General features: G+C 43.1%; 1 protein-coding gene and 1 long non-coding RNA gene across 5 annotated transcripts in view; both read right to left on the bottom strand.

Annotated features, from left to right (window-relative positions):
* The window catches only part of LY86 (lymphocyte antigen 86), a 61839-nt gene extending 48422 nt beyond the window's left edge, over positions 1-13417 (bottom strand). For all 4 annotated transcript variants that reach the window (XR_003222912.2, XR_003222913.2, XM_025917054.2 and 1 more), the window contains exon 1: positions 13213-13417. Coding sequence is in view for 2 of the 4 variants with exons in the window: in XM_025917054.2 (XP_025772839.2) it covers positions 13213-13339 (127 nt within the window). In the remaining 2 variants the exon portion in view is untranslated. The remainder of the gene's footprint in view (positions 1-13212) is intronic.
* On the bottom strand, positions 6915-11326 carry LOC147580789 (uncharacterized). Its single transcript, XR_015251088.1, has 2 exons — positions 9889-11326; positions 6915-7250 (listed from the first exon to the last, which is right to left on the bottom strand). It is a non-coding gene; the product is annotated as an uncharacterized LOC147580789 (long non-coding RNA).
* Positions 13418-19812: the final 6395 nt, after the last annotated feature.

Genomic DNA, 19812 nt, shown 5'->3' on the forward strand with positions numbered 1-19812 from the left:
AATTTCCCATCTTGTACAGCATAGGACTGTGTTGCCAGACTCCCACACAGCTACTGAAGCCTGAGTTCTAGTTCCTGGAGACAAATTTTCTGAGGGCGGATATGGCTTCAGTGTTGGCTTTCCTCTGCTTTTAGGATTTCTCTTTGTTTTAGTTCCTAAAGACCTCCTCTATTTTCTTGTAAGATCAGTTATGCATTAAAAATCAGGACACTTGATACTTGCTTGTAATCCTGTGCTTTGTTCAACCACTGGCTCAAATAAACCAAGAGCCACTGGCGATTTTTCTTCAGGTCTTTGTTTGTTTGTTTTTTGATGAATATATTCACATGAGAATTGCTCTTCAATTTAGCAAAAACCAAAGCCAAATGTGAGGCAGAAGGCTATTGTTCACTGTGGAAAAATTATATTCCTGCCCACTCTCCACACTACTTGTATCCCAAACAACTCAGTGTAGGTCAGGCTAGAAATTAGAGTGTCTGGGGAAACTGAGGCTCCTCGTACTTCCCTTTTGGAATAACCTCCACCTCAGATTCGGACCCAAACCAGTCAACCCCAGTGGAGTGGGGGCAGAAGGATTTAGGCATTTGGGAATTTGCCTAATGGCTGAAGTCGGCTGCACTGAGGAAGCTTTTCTACATGTGGAGAAAAGAACAGAAGAAGCAGGCAGCTTGGCATGAAGCGTTAGGGCTTTAGGGTCCCAAGTGACCTGTCATATTTTCAACAGGTGTCCCCTGTCCTGGTTATTTGTTTACTAACTGTGATTAGATTACTTAACAAGGTTCACATCACAGTGCAAGGCATCTGTATTCTAAACATGTTCTTGCTTTTACTGCTTTATGAAACCATGTCATTCCTAGGTAAGGTCTGCAATCAGAGTACATTTGTGGAGACGTTGGTCTTCTCGATATTATAAATGAGCCCCCATAGGTTTTCTGTACATACAAAGGCTCTTGTTTTATAGGAGCTTGGACAAGAAAAGATACGGACAAATTGCATTAAGAGAAGGGCTGCATAGGAAGAGGATGTTTTGCACTTTGAGGTTGTTGGTATAAAAGAGAGGTTCTGATCTTGCTGCGTGTGGTATCTTTTTTTTTTTAAGTTTATTTATTTATTTTGAGAGAGAGAGACAGAGGGTTTGAGCAGGGGAGGGGCAGAGACAGAGGGAGAGAGACAGAATCCCAAGCTGTCTCTGCACTGGCAGCCTAGAGCCCAGTGCAGGGCTCAAACCCATGAACTGTGAGATCATGACCTGAGCTGAAATCCAGGGTGGGACGCTTAACTGACTGAGCCACCCAGGCACCCCTGTATGTGGTATCTTTGACCTGAAGTTGGATGAGCTCACCCATCATGGTTTTTAGGCTAAAAGAGGAAGCAGAGCTGACCTGGGAGGTCCTGTTGGGTTCAACTGCCATGCAGTTTTGTGGCTGTGGTTAGGACACATTGCCTCTCTGGCTCAAGTTGCTCTGAACAAGGAGGCACTTGGTATTGAAGCCCTGAGGTTCTTTCTGGCCAGAATATTTACAATTCTGTGTGAGATTCCAGTCTACCCTGAGCCTGTGGAAAGGGGTGGTAGAATTCTGACTCCTCTCTATGTGTCATTCTCTCCATTCTTGTGGGGAAATAGATGGTCATGTGACATCCATGACCATAACAGGTGCCATGAAGCAATATGTCAGAAACTGATCCTTGGCCCCACAGAGCAGTAGAGCTGCACCAGGAACCTTACCCTATGCATCTTTCTCCTCAATTTGTTGCTATCCTACCACTGTGAACTACAATGGCTACATTGGCCACAGAACTATAAACAGATGGCAAGGAAGTGATAGTGTGGCCTGTCATTCTCATCCCTGACTGAGAGGCGTTAGGGTGGGAGGACACCACTGGGACTTCCTCCCTGCTGGTTGGGGAACCACAATCAGTAATTCCAGACAGTAGCTGGAAAGAGGCAGCAAAGACAGTGACTATCGTTTTGAGCTCTTGAAGACCTCATCTCTCATGACTCTATCTTTGAGAATGACTTAACAAGCATGTCTGGGGGCTGCAACCCTAACAATAGCAGGAAGGAAGTCGGGTCACATCCCAAGCACTAGATGCGCACGTAACCTCATTCTTAGTTATTTGGAGGTTCAGAGTGTTTCTACCCCTATGGACAGACCACAGAGAACAAAACACTTTTCTCTCCCTTTGGAAGTAGGTAAGAGTAAGGACCAAGAGTTACGACTGAGACAGAAAAAAAATGGGACAGTGGGATTGATGAACTTGAGGGGTCTCATATAAAATTTGGATAGAGAGCCAGACAACAACAGCAATCAAATTGGCACCAGCATTCACACAGAAGATAGAAGTAGAAAGACAGTTCAGTGTATGTTCTGAGATGATGTGTCAGCTAACTGCTGTGCAGATTAGTCTCACCTGTACAGACAGAATCCATCATTTCTTCTATACAACCCTTCTAATTGTACATTTGACATTACCACGAAGTTTCCTGCAATGCTGACAGCCCAGGTTAATGTATAATAATGCTAGGACAGTAACAGCACAATGACCCTGTGAAACACATACCATTTGAGGAAAAAGCACTAGGATACAGGGAACTTTGTGCAAAGAAAGGCCTTAGGGTCTTCAGGACACAATAGGTCAAGTTCAAGTAAAGAGAGCTTGCTGACCAGCCATCAAACCCAGAATCAATTGACTGGTAACTCAGAACCTGTGTCCTTGGCTAGTCTGAGTTCATAGTCTTTATCTTTGGTCTGGGACATCCCAGACACCTAGGAAGATACTGAACTAAGTATGGCTATAACCCCGGGAAGGTGTAAGAATACAGGTATGAATAAATATCAGTGTAACCATATTAGAGACATAAATGTAAACCCATGTTACCAATATTTGAAAAATACTGTAGTTTAAGAAAAAAAGGGTAGTAAGTGGAAACATCATTGTGATAATTTGTATCTGCTTTGCCTGTTTTTAAAGATTTTAAAGCATTTAAGGAAATCTGTTATATTAGGTTAAATGTTCAAGATAATTCTATTAATAAATGGGTGACCAATGTATGTATGTCTGCAATAAAATTAGTGTTTAACTTACAAAATTCTGACTTAATTGTCCAAGTAGTATTTAATTGCTTAAGGGATTTTATTATATGGTGTAGGAAGATTGAATTGAGCATGAAAACATACGGAGGACCCTTGAATAGGAAAGATCCCAGCTATGGGAAAAGATTCTAATAGCTAACAGGCAGAGGGAACCCTGATCGTTCTGTTGTGGATTTCTCCAGAGCAGGAGCTGGCACAGTTCCCACCTGGCCATAAGGGGATACACCAGGCTTCAAATAGCGGTGCCCATTGGCAGCTCTTCTTCGACTGTTAATTGTGCTTGGAAGCAGCATTTTCTAGGCTGAGGATATTTTCTTCCTCCTCCTAGCCATTGGGTTGGTCACCACTCACTTCTGTCCTGAAGGCGGAGAGGCATGGAGGGAACTGGTACAGAATTTCAAGAAGGGACACACAATGACGCCTTCTTGGATCCCATAAGGAGGCTGGCAGATGTGACTTGCACACTGCCTGCTGTGCATGAATCATCCCTTGACTGCACCCAGATGGATGGTCAAATAATTGTTTCTGGTGGACCCCAGAGAACCCCTTCCAATGCTTGGTTGGCTCCTCTAGGGTCCCAGAACAGAGCTACTGTACAGGGGCCTGATATATCACTTTACAAGGTATCCCAGAAAGATACCAAACACCAACTCACATGACACAGAGTTACTGGGTGGATCTTCTTTCCCTTTCCATTAAAATACCAGCCCTGTTGTTTGGGTTTTAGAAGGGAGCATCTGCCCCCGCATATGTGTGACCAACATTGCTCCTGCATTGCGCCTTCCAGCTTGTTCTTATCAGCATTGCAGAGGACTCTGCCGGGCTCGGTACTCCTTCATCATTGGGAGCCTGGTGCCTGTCAGCCTCTGCCAGGTTCTTCAGCTGCATAATTTGGGGCTGGAAAGGGGCTCTTTCACCTTCACCTTCTTTGGTCTGGAGCAAGCAAGCTGCTTTGGCCCCCTATGCTCCCTCTTCCCGTAGTGCTGAGTTTGAAGCCTCGCCCAGGACCTCGCACTGGTGGCGGCTTGGGGGAATATATGGTTTATGTTGTTGTTTGCACAAAAATAGCCACGGAGCTCAGCAACATCCTTCCCCCCATCTCTGCCCCTTCAAAGATTCTCCTCCAAAACATGAACAAGGCTGCTTATCACGATTTTGCTTGAGAATGGGAAGAGCAGTGAACAGCACCCTAGAAGATGTTTCCTGCCTGTGCAGAAGAGCCTCTTAGACTCACAGGCTCTTGGCTTTTTCCCCTCTTTAAGTCCTCATTCACTAATGGACTCAGGATCTCTTTTGAAAAGTGCTTGGGAGAATCATCGCTGCCTTGGAAGTCTGGCTTTAACAACCTCACAGAAACGGGGAGGAGCTCAGTGACTCGGTAGCCGGAACCCACCTACACAGTTTGCTCTGGTCCAGCTCCTGTTCACAGTCAACTTTTTCTTGTTCCCATTTTTAATAATATATATTAATATATATAACATAATATATAACATATATATTTTATTTTAACTTAATATGCATATTCTAGTGCATATATTTATTTACATAATACATATTATATATATTTATAAATTTATATATTCATTTTAATTTATGATATATTATATATTATTTATATATATTATTTTAATACATATAATATATTACAAATATATACATTTTAAAAATAATTGCATATTTAAAAAAATTTTTTAAGTTTATTTATTTTTGACAGAGAGTGTGAGCATGAGCTAGGGAGGGGTAGAGAGAGAGAGGGAGACACAGAATCTGAAGCAAGCTCCAGGCTCTGAGCTATCAGCACAGAGCCTGACACATGGCTCAAACTCACAAACTGTAAGATCATGACCTGGGCTGAAGTCAGATGCTTAACCGACTGAGCCACCCAGGCACCCCAAATAATTGTATATTTTAAAATCAGCTTTCTGCCTTTAAGTTTGAGCAGTAAGGCCTCGCTATGCTCCCAGAAGCTAGCTGTTTAATCTTGCATGCCCACTTATCCCTTTAAAATGGCATCATTGTCTCCCTGGCTATTTGTCTACTTTTCTCTAATTGTACAATATTTATATCCCTATTAATCTAGGAACATAAACTAAGGGAGAAATGGCTTTCTGTGTGCAATATTTTAAAGTACTGTTAAGTGACTATGAGCCTGTGATATTTTCCATTATTATTATTCTTTTAATTGTGTTCCTTCTTTTGTGTTGTTTTATGCTTCATTTATTTCAGAATTACTAGGCTTTGAGGAAAGCAGATTTTTCCCCCCACTCCCTTTCCTTCCAGGGCAGTTTTAAAATAATTTTTCTACAAACACTTTATCAACATGCCCTCCTCTGCAGCCAGGTCATTTGGAGTTTACCCTTTATCTTGGAGAAGATGTCGCCAGCATTGCTTCGCATTTTTAAAATCTGATTAATTGTCCTCTTTGACTATCTTGATGGATTATTCAGATGCACGTGACCTGATTTTGACTTTGAAATTAAAGATTTTTTTGGAGGTCAGATAAAGTGCCTGCCCTACTGTAAACTCCAGCAGCATGCAAAACCTATTTAGGCAGAAATGGACAAAGCTGATTGCCTTCAAGGAGAGAAGAGTATGTGTTGATTAAGTGTGAAGCATGGTGACCAGTCACCCTAGAACCTCCCAGGTGACTGGCCCAGATCCCCTAGGGGCCACCCACACCCTCAACTTACTGCTGGAGATGGGGCTCCCCCTGCCCTGCTCTCCCCACTCACCAATTTCTCCACACTGAAAACGGCTGTCAGGTGCAGAGGAAATAGGGTTTCCTTATAAAATAAGCAAGCCAACTGCAAAGGAGGGCTATGATCAAAAAATTTGCTATTCTTACTGACAAGAGAATGGCCTTCCATTTGCTTGTCTTAAAAATTTGGTAGATGTCATTTCCAAACACCTTGCAACAAAAGAGAACTTGATACACGTAGCTGAAAAATGTAGATGTGAGTGTTCCTTCTCTTCTACGACTCTTACGGGTCTCTGATGGATACTTGGGAAGAGCCAAACTAGTCCAGCTCTGAATGCATGCAGAGAGGGGGAGGCTGGTGTAGGTAGAGATGGAACAATCCTTGAATCAGAAGACAAGTCTTTCTCCTCTTCCTCTTCCTCCTTCCTTTCTCGTTCACTTCTTCCTACCTTCTTCCTCATACTCTTCCTCCTTCTTTTGCTAGTGTAAGGTTTTAACCTCCTCACCCAAAGACTTGGTCTTTGAGCTGTCTCTTCTCCCTGTCCCTATCCTACATCTTTGGGATCAGATGGCATAGGTTGTGCCATATTGGAATTCCATGATAAGGCTTTGAATCACTGGGCATGGAGTCAGACACTTAGGGTTGTATCATGACTCAGTATGTTACTAGATAAGATAGTTAATATGTAGGTGCTTCAATTTCTCTACCTGGAAAATGGAGACAAACATCTTATATACCTCATAGGACTCTTCATAAGGATCGAATGAGACCTTATAAATGGAGTGACTTTATAGATTATAAAACACTATGGAAAATCAGATTATTATGGAAATAATGATTCTCTCAAAGGTATCATGACTTCCTGCATTCATGGTGGTTTTGTGTCAAGATTACTTGGTCACATAGCCTCTCTATGGCTAAAATTATCCAGAAGATGCAGAACTTGAGGCTCTGAACTGGTGAAGAGTTTGAAAGATTCTTTCCTAACCTTGACCAGGGAACAGGAACATTTTTCTATAAAGAGCCAAACAGTTAATATTTCAGGATCTGTGCCCATACAGTCACTATCACACTACTTATGGGAGAAGCCACAGACAAGGCATAAACACATGAGCATGACTGTGTTCTAATAAAACTTTATGGAGACAGAAATTTGACTTTCATATAATTTTCACATGTCACAAATATTATTATTCTTTTGAATCTTCTAGCCATCTGAAAATGTAAAAACAATTCTTCATTCACAGGCCATATAAAACCAGGCAGCATGTAGGGGTGCCTGGGTGGCTTCAGTGGGCTGAGCATCCCGCTTCAGCTCAGGTCATGATCTTAAAGTTTGTGAGTGTGAGCCCCACGTCAGGCTCTGTGCTGACAGCTCAGAGCCTGGAGCCTGCTTCGCATTCTGTGTGCATCTCTCTCTCTCTGCTCCTTCCCTGCTCACACGCTGTCTCTCTCTCTCAAAAATAAATAAAGATTAAAAAAATTAAAAAAACAAAAACAAAAAACCAGGCAGCATTTAGGATTTAGTGTGTAGACTTCACTTGCCAACTGCTGCCCTAGACTCATCCCAGGAGCCACTTGCATGGCCAGGTTGACTGTGAGTATCAAACATATCAAAAGGGAGACATGAAGTCATTTAGGCAATGTATCATAGGTCTCTTACTTTTTATGACCCTCTTCTCTGCCTGTTTTATGTCAAAGCATCTTACAGCATGTTAAAGTCTGTTAAAGGACAACCCCAAGGTTCACACTCAAGGCCCTTGCCAAAAGATACAACCTAGACCTCTGCTTGTCAACCCTTATCAAAAAACCCAAAATAGCAGCAACAACAATGGCAACACTATTTATGGGTGGCTGCCTGGAGCACATGTGGCTCATCCATTCCTCTAGGCAGTCTAACTTTTCCTTGAGCAATTCAGACCTGCAAGTGCTTACATTCATGGAAGTTTCTACTGCAGCCCTTTGCAAAATTAACCCTGATTTGCATTTTTGTGATGAGCCCTTGTTTCCCACTGAGGGGCACCATGAGAAACAGCGGATGGGAGTCACATCTGTCCAGGGAGAGATTTCTCTCAGAGCTCATCCCAGTATCAGGAAAACGTAGACAGCTCCTTAAAAACTGGTTTTATTTTGCAAACAATGTAATCTCCTCATTTGATTTGGCTTCAAGGAAGCTCATAGTCAAATATACCTCTACTGACTGTAAAATATCTTACAAGCCATCAGCAGCAAAGATTTATTGAAGCGCATAGTATGTACTAAGCACTTGGTATGCGGTGCTTTTTACTTAATCCTCACATAGCCTTTGAGAGGTAGGTAAAATTATTATTCCTATTGTCATGGGCTGAATGATGGCTCCCAAAGATACCCATGTCCTAATCCCCAGAACATGCAAATGCTGCCTAATGTGGCAAAAGGGAATTTACAGGTGTGATTAAATCTCCTTGAGACAGGAAGATAATGCTAATCCCAGTGTCCTAAAAAGGAGGCAGAGGGAAATCTTGCATAGATGAAAGCAATGTGACAACAAGATGTTGCAGCAAGATGCGACACTGTTGGCTTTGAAGATGGAGGAAGGGGCTATGATCCAAGGAATGCAGCTGTAGAAGCTGGAAAAGACAAAGAAAGAGATCTCCCCTGGAGTTTCCAAAGGAGCGTGGGCCTTGACTAAGTGAAGTTGGCTTCGGACTTCTAACCTCTGGAACACTAGAAGAATATATGTATGTCATTTTGGGCCAGAAAGTGGTAACCATTAGTGCATCCATAGGAAACTCATATACCCCTTTGCAATCAAGGACAGGAGGCAGAGAGTATTGCCCAAGGGGTGGAATGAGGTTTCCTGACCCCAGACCCCCATATTTTATCTTGGACATTGCCTCGTCTGTTGTATGTGTCCTGACCTCTCCTGGATTTATTATTCCCCTCCTGCCCTCCTCCTGATTCTCCCACTACCTCCATCCTCCAATCCTGTGGACTTTCGTAATCCACCTGATGCCATAGTGTGGTAGAAGCAGCATATAAATAAATACATCAGTGGACATTTGTGGCATGTGAATGGAGTGAAGTCCCTGGGCTTTTGCTAGCTGTGGAGATGGTCTTATGATTTAACAAAAGAAAGGTCCCCAGCTGCTTCTCTTCCTCCTTCTGCTTTTGTAAAGACTGCCACTCTTTTCTTTACTATAGCATGAACAGTTGGACAGAGCAGGACTTCTGCTTTTTCAGAAAATCGTGCTCATTTCCTAATCAGTATTCAGAGCCCAGTAACTGCTTGTGAGCTTCTTTCTTTCTCCCAAAGGATTTTTGTCTTATTTAGAACAGTGTCCAGCCTAAAAGCTCTCCCTCCCACTAAAATTATAAAACAAAACAAGAAGGAAAATAATGAAGCACTAAACTCAGAAAACAGTAGATCCTTTATTTTTGTAGGATGACATCCCCACATCTGTGTGAATGTAGGGATTCTAGAAGCCCTGATATGCACTGAGGATGTCTGGATACCAGGGTTTCATACAGGGTCACAACACGTGGCCTTTGCTCTATGTTAACAATGTGAACGTCTTGGGGGTGAGGGAGCTGCCCTGTTATGAATCCAGCAGCTAAAGGGAGGAATGTTTCCATCCGGGAGGGGTATGTGACCATTCAGTGCCTGATAGCTCAATGGCTCTCAAGAGATGAGGCAGGGCTCACCTTTGGAGAAGCCCCCAGGGCATTGCTTTCTTTTCTGCTGATCCTAAAGTATACCAAGAATCTTTCCGAAGTTGAGGCTGTTGATATGATACTAGTTTAGACTTTTATCATTTCTTTCCTGGGTTATTGATTCTATAGCCTACACATCCCGGCTGTGGCCTCAAACAGCTTTCAATCTAATATCCATGCTCCAACCCATTCCCCGAGGAAATCTTTCCAAAATGCAATCTCCTCATTGCCGAAGGGATGCAGCTCCACCACGTCTCTTGTATTAGGGTTCTCCTGTTTCTCTGGAGAAATATCTATATCTATCTATATCATCTATATCTATATCTATATCATCTATATCTATATCATCTATATCTATATCTATAAAATAGAAAAAGAATTATCATAAGGTGTTGACTCACATGATTATGGAGGCTGAGAAGCCCCATGATCTGCCATTTGCAAACAAGAGACCCAGGAAGGCTGGTGGTGTCTGAAGGCCTGAGAGAGAGGCAGAAAGCCAGAAGAGCTACATGCAGGAGGTCCAAGTCCCAGCTTACAGTCAGGCTGAGAGAGTGAGTCCTTCCTTCCTCCACCTTTTGTTTCTGTTCAGGCCTTCAACAGACTGGACAGTGCCCACTCACGCTGGGGAGGGTGATCTGCTTTTCTCAGGCCACTGATTCTGGTGCTAATCTCCCCTGGACACACTCTCACAGTCATACCCTGAAAGTGTTTAATCAGTTCCCTGGGTGTCCTATGGCCCAGGCAAGGTGACACATGAAATTCACCATCACTCTTGGGCTCTGCCCACATTCCCTACCTCATTTCTCATCCTCTCTTGTGTTCCAGTCCTTCTGCAGTCCCCTGAACTCTGCCTGCTAGCATCTCCCTGCTGTCACACACGTGCCAGAGTTATCCTTCCTATCCCATACCTCTACCCCACCTGCCTTCACATAGCAGGAGATTAAAGCATACCAGAGTCAGCCAGACCTGGGATCAACTCATTTTAATTCCACAGATATTGACTTCATGCCTTCTCTGTGCCCCCAAGATGTAATTCTGCCACTATTACCTGTGTGTCCTTGGAAGAGTCACCTGGCATTTCTAACTCTCGCTTACACATCTGTAAAATATTAATGCGTAGGAAGAATTTAGCATGGTGCCTGGCACATGTAAACCTTCCAAGGACATAAGGTGTTATAATTGCCATTTTTATCATTCTTTGAGGCTGAGGTCAAGCTTGATGACCCTTTCCCTGGTAGGTTAAGATCCCCAACCTCACCCCCTCCAACTACCATGACCCCCGGTGCATGACGCACGCCTCTATTCTGGCGCTTCCCATTGAGGATTTCCCCTATTGTTTAGTTGTCTGATCTTCCCACTACCCTTTGATGAGAACTGTGTCTCTTTCATTCTTTTTCCCTGAGTGACCAGAGCAAGACTTGTGCCGACATTTGTTGACTCCATTGAGTAGCTACCCAGAGGGAGGAGTTATCCCCAGAGGCGGGTGATATGCTTTTTTTTCTTTTCCTGGTGCATCCACTTCTCTTGCTTTTCTTGGCAATGACTTGAAAGGCTGTGCCAGGCTTGGCTGCAGGCTGCAGTCTGGTCTGAGGGAGGGATCAGCCATGGCAACCTTTTATGGGAGGATGAATTAGAAAAACAAATTCCGAGCAGCCCATTCATCTCAAGGCTCTCTTCTTATCCTGCACCTACAATGCATACATGCCAGCAGAAAGCATCTCATTCCCATGGGAAGAGCAAGAGTAATGAGATCAAGTCCTATAGCATTGAGCCATTCATTGTCTTTTACATTAGAAAAAAAAGTGTTTTTGTGTGTTTCAATGTTCAATGTTCCTTCTTTTTTTTTTTTTTTTTTAATTTTTTTTTTTTCAACATTTATTTATTTTTGGGACAGAGAGAGACAGAGCATGAACGGGAGAGGGGCAGAGAGAGAGGGAGACACAGAATCGGAAACAGGCTCCAGGCTCTGAGCCATCAGCCCAGAGCCCGACGCGGGGCTCGAACTCACGGAGCGCGAGATCGTGACCTGGCTGAAGTCGGACGCTTAACCGACTGCGCCACCCAGGCGCCCCAATGTTCCTTCTTTTTAAAAGAGTGAAGTCAAGTTGGACAAATGGTTCTGGAGGCCAGCCTGACCATCCCAGCCTCTCCAAGGAAACTCCTGAGGTGGCAATTGTAGGATCAGCTATCTGCTCAAATGCAACATCTCCACTACTCCCCAGCTTATCATGGGGCCAATTTAAATACTTAAAGGACATTTTTTTTCTAACTCCTCCAATCAGAACTGCCTTTTGCTTCCTGTCTACCTCCAAAGTGTCATATTTCATACTGGCATACTTTTTCATGAACCTATCCCTCTAATGTTCATTCAAGTTGTGATCCTGAGGTTGAGTTCATTTTTCCCACTCAGGCCCCCTTTGTGGACTGAATTGTTCCCTGCTCCTCACCTGCCAATTCATATGTTGAAATCCTAACCCTTGGTACCTTAGAATGTGATTTTATTTGAAGATGGGTTCTTTAAAGAGGTGATTAAGGTTAAATGAAGTCCTGTGGGTGGGCCCCAATCCAATAGGATTGGTGTCTTTATAAGACAAGAAGGCACAGAGGAAAGACCACGTGAGGACATTGGGAGAAGATGACCATCTGCCAGCCAAGGAGAGAAGCCTCAGGAGAAACTGACCATGTTGACACCTTGACCTGGGACTTCCAGACAAAGAGCTGTGAGAAAATAAATATCTGTTGTTTAAGACCCAGTCTGTGGTACTCTGCTCCAAAGTGTTGGTTCTGACTCTGACTGCAGCAGCTCCCTGCATTCTATTGATTAGATTGTGTTTTTTGTTAGCAAAGACATATGTCCCATTGGGGTAATAACCATGGCTCATTCTCATTGGTTATGTCTGGCTCTGGACAAAACCCTGGCATTGAGAGATCAGGTAAGTGTTGAATTCATGAGCAACACTGCTCTGGAATGTCATACAAAGGGCAGGAATCTACTCTTTGGGCATATGTGATCTTTTCACTCAATTTGCAAACTAAATAAACTGGAAAGATAGCCCAGGTATACAGTTTGGGGTGGTGGTGACTATTGGAAGCATTTTTTATTTTTTTATATTAAAAAAATCTTTAATGTGTATTTATTTTTGAGAGAGGGAGGGAGAGAGAGAGAGAGAGAGAGAGAGAGAGAGAGAGAGAGAGAAAGGGAGCACAAGTTGGGGAGGGGCAGAGAGAGAGACATACACACAGAATCCAAAGCAGGCTCCAGGCTCTGAGCTAACAGCACAAAGCCCAATGTAGGTCTTGAACCCACCAACTGTGAGATTATGACCTGAACCAAATGGCACACTTAACCAACTGAGCCACCCAGGTGCCCTGAAAACATCTTTTCTTAATTTTGAGCTGATGGGGGTGTCAGGATTTGGTAGACTCCTTAGTCATTTTTGTTGTTTTCTGGCTCTGCAGTATTAATGAACTGCTCCATTTAGACTCAAGGCCTTTTTCATGTCCTTTTCGTGGCTCTCTTTGGGCTGTTTCCTACTCACACCTCCCACCCCACCTTCCCCCAAGGGCTCTCGAATCACCTTGCAGAACCACTACAAGTGGAGAAAGTGTTTAGCCCCTGGGCCCCTCATCCTTTCCCCACCCCAACTAAGCACTTCAGTGGCCCCTTCCATGGGCCTTCATTTTCCCATAAACACAAACAATGATGTTTTGAAAGACCTTACCACAACTCTGGTAGAACACTTCCAAGTTTCCATCCCGGCAGACCGTGTGTGGGGGCCAGGCTTTGCCGTCGCTGCTGGGAGATATCAGAGTCCAGATAAGGAGGAGGACCACCGTGACACCCTCCATGAGAGACCTTGCATGTGACCCACAGAAAACTAGCAGTCCCAATGCAAAGGGCCTTCCGGGTCCTCTCTGTCCTCTCACTACAGGGGTGAATGTTCAGTTTCACTTCTCATATTTTATTCTCCCAAGGAACCGCTGTGAGATGCATTTGAATACTGTTCCCCCAGGACCTTTGACACTTGAATGAGCACGGTGAGGATAGCTTGTGTCTAAGGTAGGCTGGATGTTGATGTTCCACTTTCATGGGGAGGAGCCAGCAAGTGATGCATGACCTTATGCCATGGTCCCCCTCCAAACAGCCCCCTTAGAGTCCTGCACCCCCAGGTGGAGTGGTGAACTCAGGAAAGCAACACCACAGTACCCCCATGTCTCCATAGGCTCCTATGTGGGCTGTGGACCAGGGACCTGGCGGGGTGCCAGCAGGCATCATTTGGCATTTGGAGGGCTACAGAATAACATTTGGAATCTGGAATGAGGTTTTTGCCCTGTTGGCATTTTCTCCCGTTTGGCTCCAGCCCACTCTCAGGGTTAGGGTTTCAGCAGTGAATTGTGCAGCTGTGAGAACAGAGTTTGTTCCGGGAGCAGCAGATGTGGCCTCTGGAGGTGTGGTGGAGGGAATGGCCCTGAGAGCTGAGCTGTGTTCTATTTCTAGGTTTGGCTTCGTGAAAGGGGTGGCGAAGGAGGGGGAAGTGAGGGCCTCCTTTTTAAGATGGTGTGGAGGAAGGTTAATTTCTTTGGTCATTGGAGGGATGATTAATGTCACATCCCACTTTCTCTTCAAAGCCAAGAGTCTGTCCCCCTCTTCCACTACCTCTGTTGTTCTGCATCACAACGGCAAAATTTGTCAACCCTGGTTCCCCGCCTCCCACCTCAACTTAGTTTAAGAGAACCAGAGTCAGGGCCAAGGCAAGCAGATTGGAGAAGTAAACAGAGTACACTATTTCCCCTGGGAGGAAAAGCATTTCTCTGAGCTCACTAGACAAATTGACTGTTTCTGCTGATAGGTAACTTAAGTTACCTCAAAACTTCTTTTGAAGTAAGTGGAACTTAATTACCAGGAAAACAAATACATTGACTTAATTGATGGGTATTTAGGATTTCATGGGAGACATCACAAAGTAGCCATTTGGGGAAGGGGGAGGCCTGGGTTGATTGTTTTGTTTTGTTTTGTTTTTTAGGTACTCATCTGTAAATAAGTTTAGAGATGTTGGCTTTCAACAGTGATTACCAAAATGTGGTCCCCAGACAACAGCATCAACTTCAACTGGGAACTTGTTAGAAATGAAAATTCTTTGGGCTATATGCAAGACCAGGTGAATCAGAAACTCTGCAATGGGGGTGGGCACTGTGTTCTAATAAGCCCGCTGGTAGTTCTAGGATGGGAACATGGAGGCTGTCCCTAGGGAACTTTGAGTGCTCTAGAAGGTGTTGAGAGAATTCTGACCAGTGAATGAGGAGAGCAATTGAGGCTAAGCCCTTCCACTCATGCATAGCACTGTATAGCCAACACACCAGTGGAAGATTCCAGGATGGCAGAGCAGGGAGCAGGTATCCCGACAGAGAGCTATAAGTGGCTGCCAACATGCCATCTGAGGATCCAGCCATAGATTGTGAAGCAAAGGACCTAGTGATGAAAAGAAGCATAATTCAGGAATTGTTCTGACATTTGGAAATGGCAGTGGGGGTTGGACTTGAGTGGGCATCAGCTTCAGGTGTAGGGTTTGTTAATACATAGATTGCCAGGCCCTAAACCCAGAGTTTCTAGGTTGTAGATTCAGGAAACCTGGGGTGGGCCCTGAGAGCCTGCATTTCTAACAAGTTCCCAGGTGATTCCATTGCTGCTGGTCTGGGGCCACAGTCCGAGAACCTCTGCTACTCTATAAGATTTGGTCTGTGGCATTCAGTTTTGTTTTGTTTTTAAATCATTTTAGTTTTTCCCAAACATTCTTGTGCTAAATGGTAGACATTTTGTATAACACATAGTAGACCCACATAGGAATACAGAGTGAGCCACTTGTTCTACAGAGTTCTGCTTACTGAAAATGAGGATTTGCTTGAAATCATCAGCTATGGCTCATCAAGTTCAAGCAATCCGAAATGTATTGAGGAGTTCTTTAACTAGAAGCTTTATAAAGACAACAAAAGAATTCATTAACAATGTCCTATTTCTGAACTATAAAATAGAATTAGAATCCATTTATGATAGCTATGTAAAATATGCTTTTATAGATGTAAATGGTAACTAAATATACCGTCAGGCTCTCATATTGACTTCCAACACCTTACCAATCTTAGCCAAAGAAGCTGTACTTTTTATTTTGCTTTTTTTTTGTAATCCCCTTCCTCTGCATTTCAAGCTGCTTTCTTTTCATAGGGGTTTGCATATGGATGGTGCCTTTATTTTCTTGCAGGGTAAGATGTTATTATCAGGATGGCCATCACTGAAAGTGTTCTTTTTTTAATGTTTATTTTTGAAACAGAGAGAGGAAGAGAGAGAGTCCCAAGCAGGTTCCACTCTTTCAGCGCAGAACCTGATGCAAACCATGAGATCATGACCTGAGACAAAATCAACAGATGGTTGCTTTCCTGACTGAACCACCCAGGTGGCCCTGGAAGTGTTCTTAAGAAGAGAACTCTTGATGTTTAAGCAGAGATTTTCAGAATAAAAGGTGAGACTCTGAGGACATGGGAATACAATTACCTTGGGAAAGTGATTCAATCTTGGTGTGGGCACTGCACTTCTGCGTACATGGAAGGGGCTTCAGGCCAATTTTATCTACATCTCATGTGCCAGCAGGTGGCAGATAGCCCTAACTCTCCTTTATCACTGAGGGCTGATGATGTGGCACTGTCTCCAATGGCAAATGTGTCTTCATCAACCCTTGTCTTCAACTATGGCCACTCTTCCTTCAATGACCCTCAGATATTTATTCTATTAGCAACAATTTCCTGTTGTATTGCACTGCCACTTTGGTCTGTGTCTGTGTTTCTGCCACACTACAGCTGGATGAGTGAGGTTTGATCTCTTCATGCTTTTGGCTTCCAGATTGAGTGAAAACTAAAAATGACTCCCCAGTGTGTAGAAGTCAGGAAGTCATGCCACTTCCTGTGTTACATCATTTAGCAGCCCCCTGAGCTGCCTGCTGAGGTTTCACTATTTAACTATTTTCATGCCACTGTTATGTGGGCTACATGTGCCAACTACTGAGTTTTTCCGTAGTATCTCCCAGACTTTTGGAAGACTCATCCCAGGGAAAATGTGAGATCCAAGAAACCCCTTGGATTTTTATTACCATTACATTATGTGTATGTACCTGATAGAAAAGTATAGAAACAACCTGCTTTCTACAGAAAACAAGGAAAAATCCAACTATTTGTCTACTTGCTTCAGATTCATTCACTTATTTATTCAGCAAGTATTTATTAAGCACTCTAGCACACCAGATATGGTCTCAAGCACTGGGAATGCAGCAAAGTCCCTATTATCAGTGAGCTTGCTTTCTAGTGGAAGGAGATGACGATCAGCAAATTTGTTTAGTACTATCGTTTAATAAAAGAGATTTTGCTTCTTGAAAAATTGCTTGGGTTTCACGTAGAAAATGGGATTGAGTTTTCTGAAATATTTTCAACTGACTATTACATATGTATACTAAACTTTGTTTTACTCGCCCCAGATAAATGAGGCAGCTCATCAGGTCTTTCCAATAACTGTTTGTTTCAACAGATAAACTGTAGCAGGACTATCTGAAAAAAACCCTAACACTCTTACCCCCCATTTCCTTATTATTGCCTCATGTAGTATCATATTAATATCCATTATCATTATTCTGGGGGGCTTAATATGCAAAGTACTTGGTTTCTAAATGGGTCTGTAAGTTCTATGACAAAATTCAAACAGAAATGATTTTTATTTGTCTGAGGAATCTGTACCTTGGCCTGGGAAGAGGTGGGTTCTCTAGGTCAATCTGATCAATTTCCAATAATGAAAGGGCAACAAATGGCATTTTCTGATTAAGGCAGAATATCATGGTCCAAATTGCAGGTCTAGTCTGAAATCACTGATGCACATCGCCCCAAAATTCTCTATAGCATGGTATCAATGACCAACTTGTCCTCAAATTGAGAATGCTCTCAAGACTTCATTTGACTAAGATTGAAGTGATTTTTAAGAATTTTTTAAATGTTTATTTATTTTTGAGACAATGCGAGAGACAGAGTGCAGGCAGTGGAGGGGCAGACAGAGGGAGACAAAGAATCTGAAGCAGGCTCCAGAATCTGAAGCTGTCAGCCCAGAGCCCAATGCGGGGCTCGAGCTCACAAACCATGACATCATGACTTGAGCCGAAGTCAGACGCTTAACCAACTGAGCCACTCAGGCTCCCCTAAGATTGAAGTGATTTTAATAGACTGAAGGAAAAGCATTAGAGAGGAAACCAGAAGTGGGGTGAAGAATGAAGAGAGTTCTTTTACCTGATTTGCTCCTATCATGAGCAAAGCCCTAGGCTCAGGCTCCAATAGGTACATCCAACTGTGGTTGCTTCCTGAACTTTCTGCTGGCCATTATGGGATTTGCACTCATCACATTCAAGCCAAGTTCTTTGAGAGCCCATTTTGATGGACTGGCAGGTGGCAGCTGGAATAAAATAATGTGTCTGTCTTTGCATCAGATCCCTGGAGATTTTCTTGACTTCTTTCTCCTGGCAGTGGTTGTTGAATACACCTAGAATTCTTCTGGAGAGGTTATCATGGAGAGCTTTCTAGTCCCTGATGTAGTAAGCTTCCTCAGCAGTAACCTCAACATATAAATAAATAATCACAAATAATGATCTTTGAGATCTTTTTTCTCCTCTGCAATAAAAAAAATAGCCAAGTGGACACCTACTATGTGCCAGATACTCTTCTAAGCACCTCGATATATATTCCCTCATTATTTCATCCTTATAACAGCTTTATGGGGTAGCTGTATCTCCATGATCCCCCATCTACAATGTGGAAATCCCAAAGTCTTGAAAAAGGAAGACTTTTTTTTGAAACTCTTTTAGTAAAAAAAAGTCTGATCTAAACTGAGAGTTCATAGTCTACTCAGTTTAATAGTCTGTTTAGTCTATTATATAGTCTTAATTTAACCCACCTAGGTTTCATTGCAGAAATATTAATGCGAGTGATTAGTGGGTAATGGGTCTTGCACCAGACCCCACTGAAAGTGGTTATAAAATATAAAACTTATTATTTTTCTAAAGTCAAGAAATTTGAACAATTTATTTATTTTATTATTAATTTTTGTTGTTGTTGTTTGAGAGACAGAGAGAGAACCAGTGGGGGAGAGGGGCAGAGGGAGAGAGAGGGAGAATCTTCAACAGGTTCCATGCTCAGTGCAGAGCTTGACACAGGGCTTGATCCCATGACCCTGGGATCATGACCTGCCCTGAAATCAAGAGTTGGACACTCAACCAACTGAGCCATTCAGGCACCCCAAGAAATTCTGAATTTTAAAATACATCTGTACTGGGGCGCCTGGGTGGCTCAGTTGTTTGAGCATCTAACTCTTGGTTTTGGCTCAGGTCATGATCTCATGATTCATGAGTTCGAGCCCTACATCAGGCTCTGCGGTGACAGTATGGAGACTGCTTGGGATTCTCTCTCTCCCTCTCTTTCTGCCCTTCCCCTGCTCACTCTGTCTCTTTCTCTCTCTCTCAAAATAAATAAACTTAAAAAAATTTTAAATACATCTGTACTCAAAGATTTTAGTTTAGAGATTCTGGGCTTGTTCTATCATGGTCCTCGTTCTCTAAAGAAGAAACTGAGGCATAGTTAGTAACAAGTTCAAAATCACAGGTGGTAGGGCCAAGTTGAAAAGCAGACAGTTAGGCTTCAGATCCAAAGTTCTTGACTCCTGAGAAAAAGGTGTCTTTATTACGGTGCCTTTATGCTTCCTTATCTTCCCCTCCAGTGATGTCAAAGCAAATGACCCCACTACTTGGAAATTGCTTGTAGACTTTGCTCTTCAGCCAAAGCCAGGCCTATACCACATGGCCAGTGACAAAATGGATGGACCTATGTGGGACATAAATATCTTATTAGAAGAATATCTTCCCATTAGAAATGTGAAGTGACAATAGAAGAACAGGACCTTCAAAGTCCAGAAGAGAGAGGCCATGGAAGGCAGCCAGTAAAATGGCGAGCCCCTAAAGGAGTCTAATGAATGACACGTCTCCTATCTCCACTGGACACTGTTGAAACAAAGGGTCAGACTATTTCATGGCAAGCTGCTTAATATTCAGAAATTGAGGTCTTTTCTATTTCTTTGAAGCCTGGATATGTCAGCTCCAATTGTAAGGTTATTGATGAATAAAGCAAGGGAAAAGGCACTTTGTACTTTTCAGGCAAAACAGTGCTTTCAGTGGCTGTGGCCTCTGCTCACCTGGAATTTAATTGTGTTAAAAAGTCATGGCCCTGAGTTGTCACTTTTTGTTCAA

This window comes from Puma concolor, chromosome B2, assembly GCF_028749965.1.
Source record: "Puma concolor isolate L17-30 chromosome B2, mPumCon1.1.hap2, whole genome shotgun sequence".
Classification (NCBI taxonomy): Eukaryota; Metazoa; Chordata; class Mammalia; order Carnivora; family Felidae; genus Puma; species Puma concolor.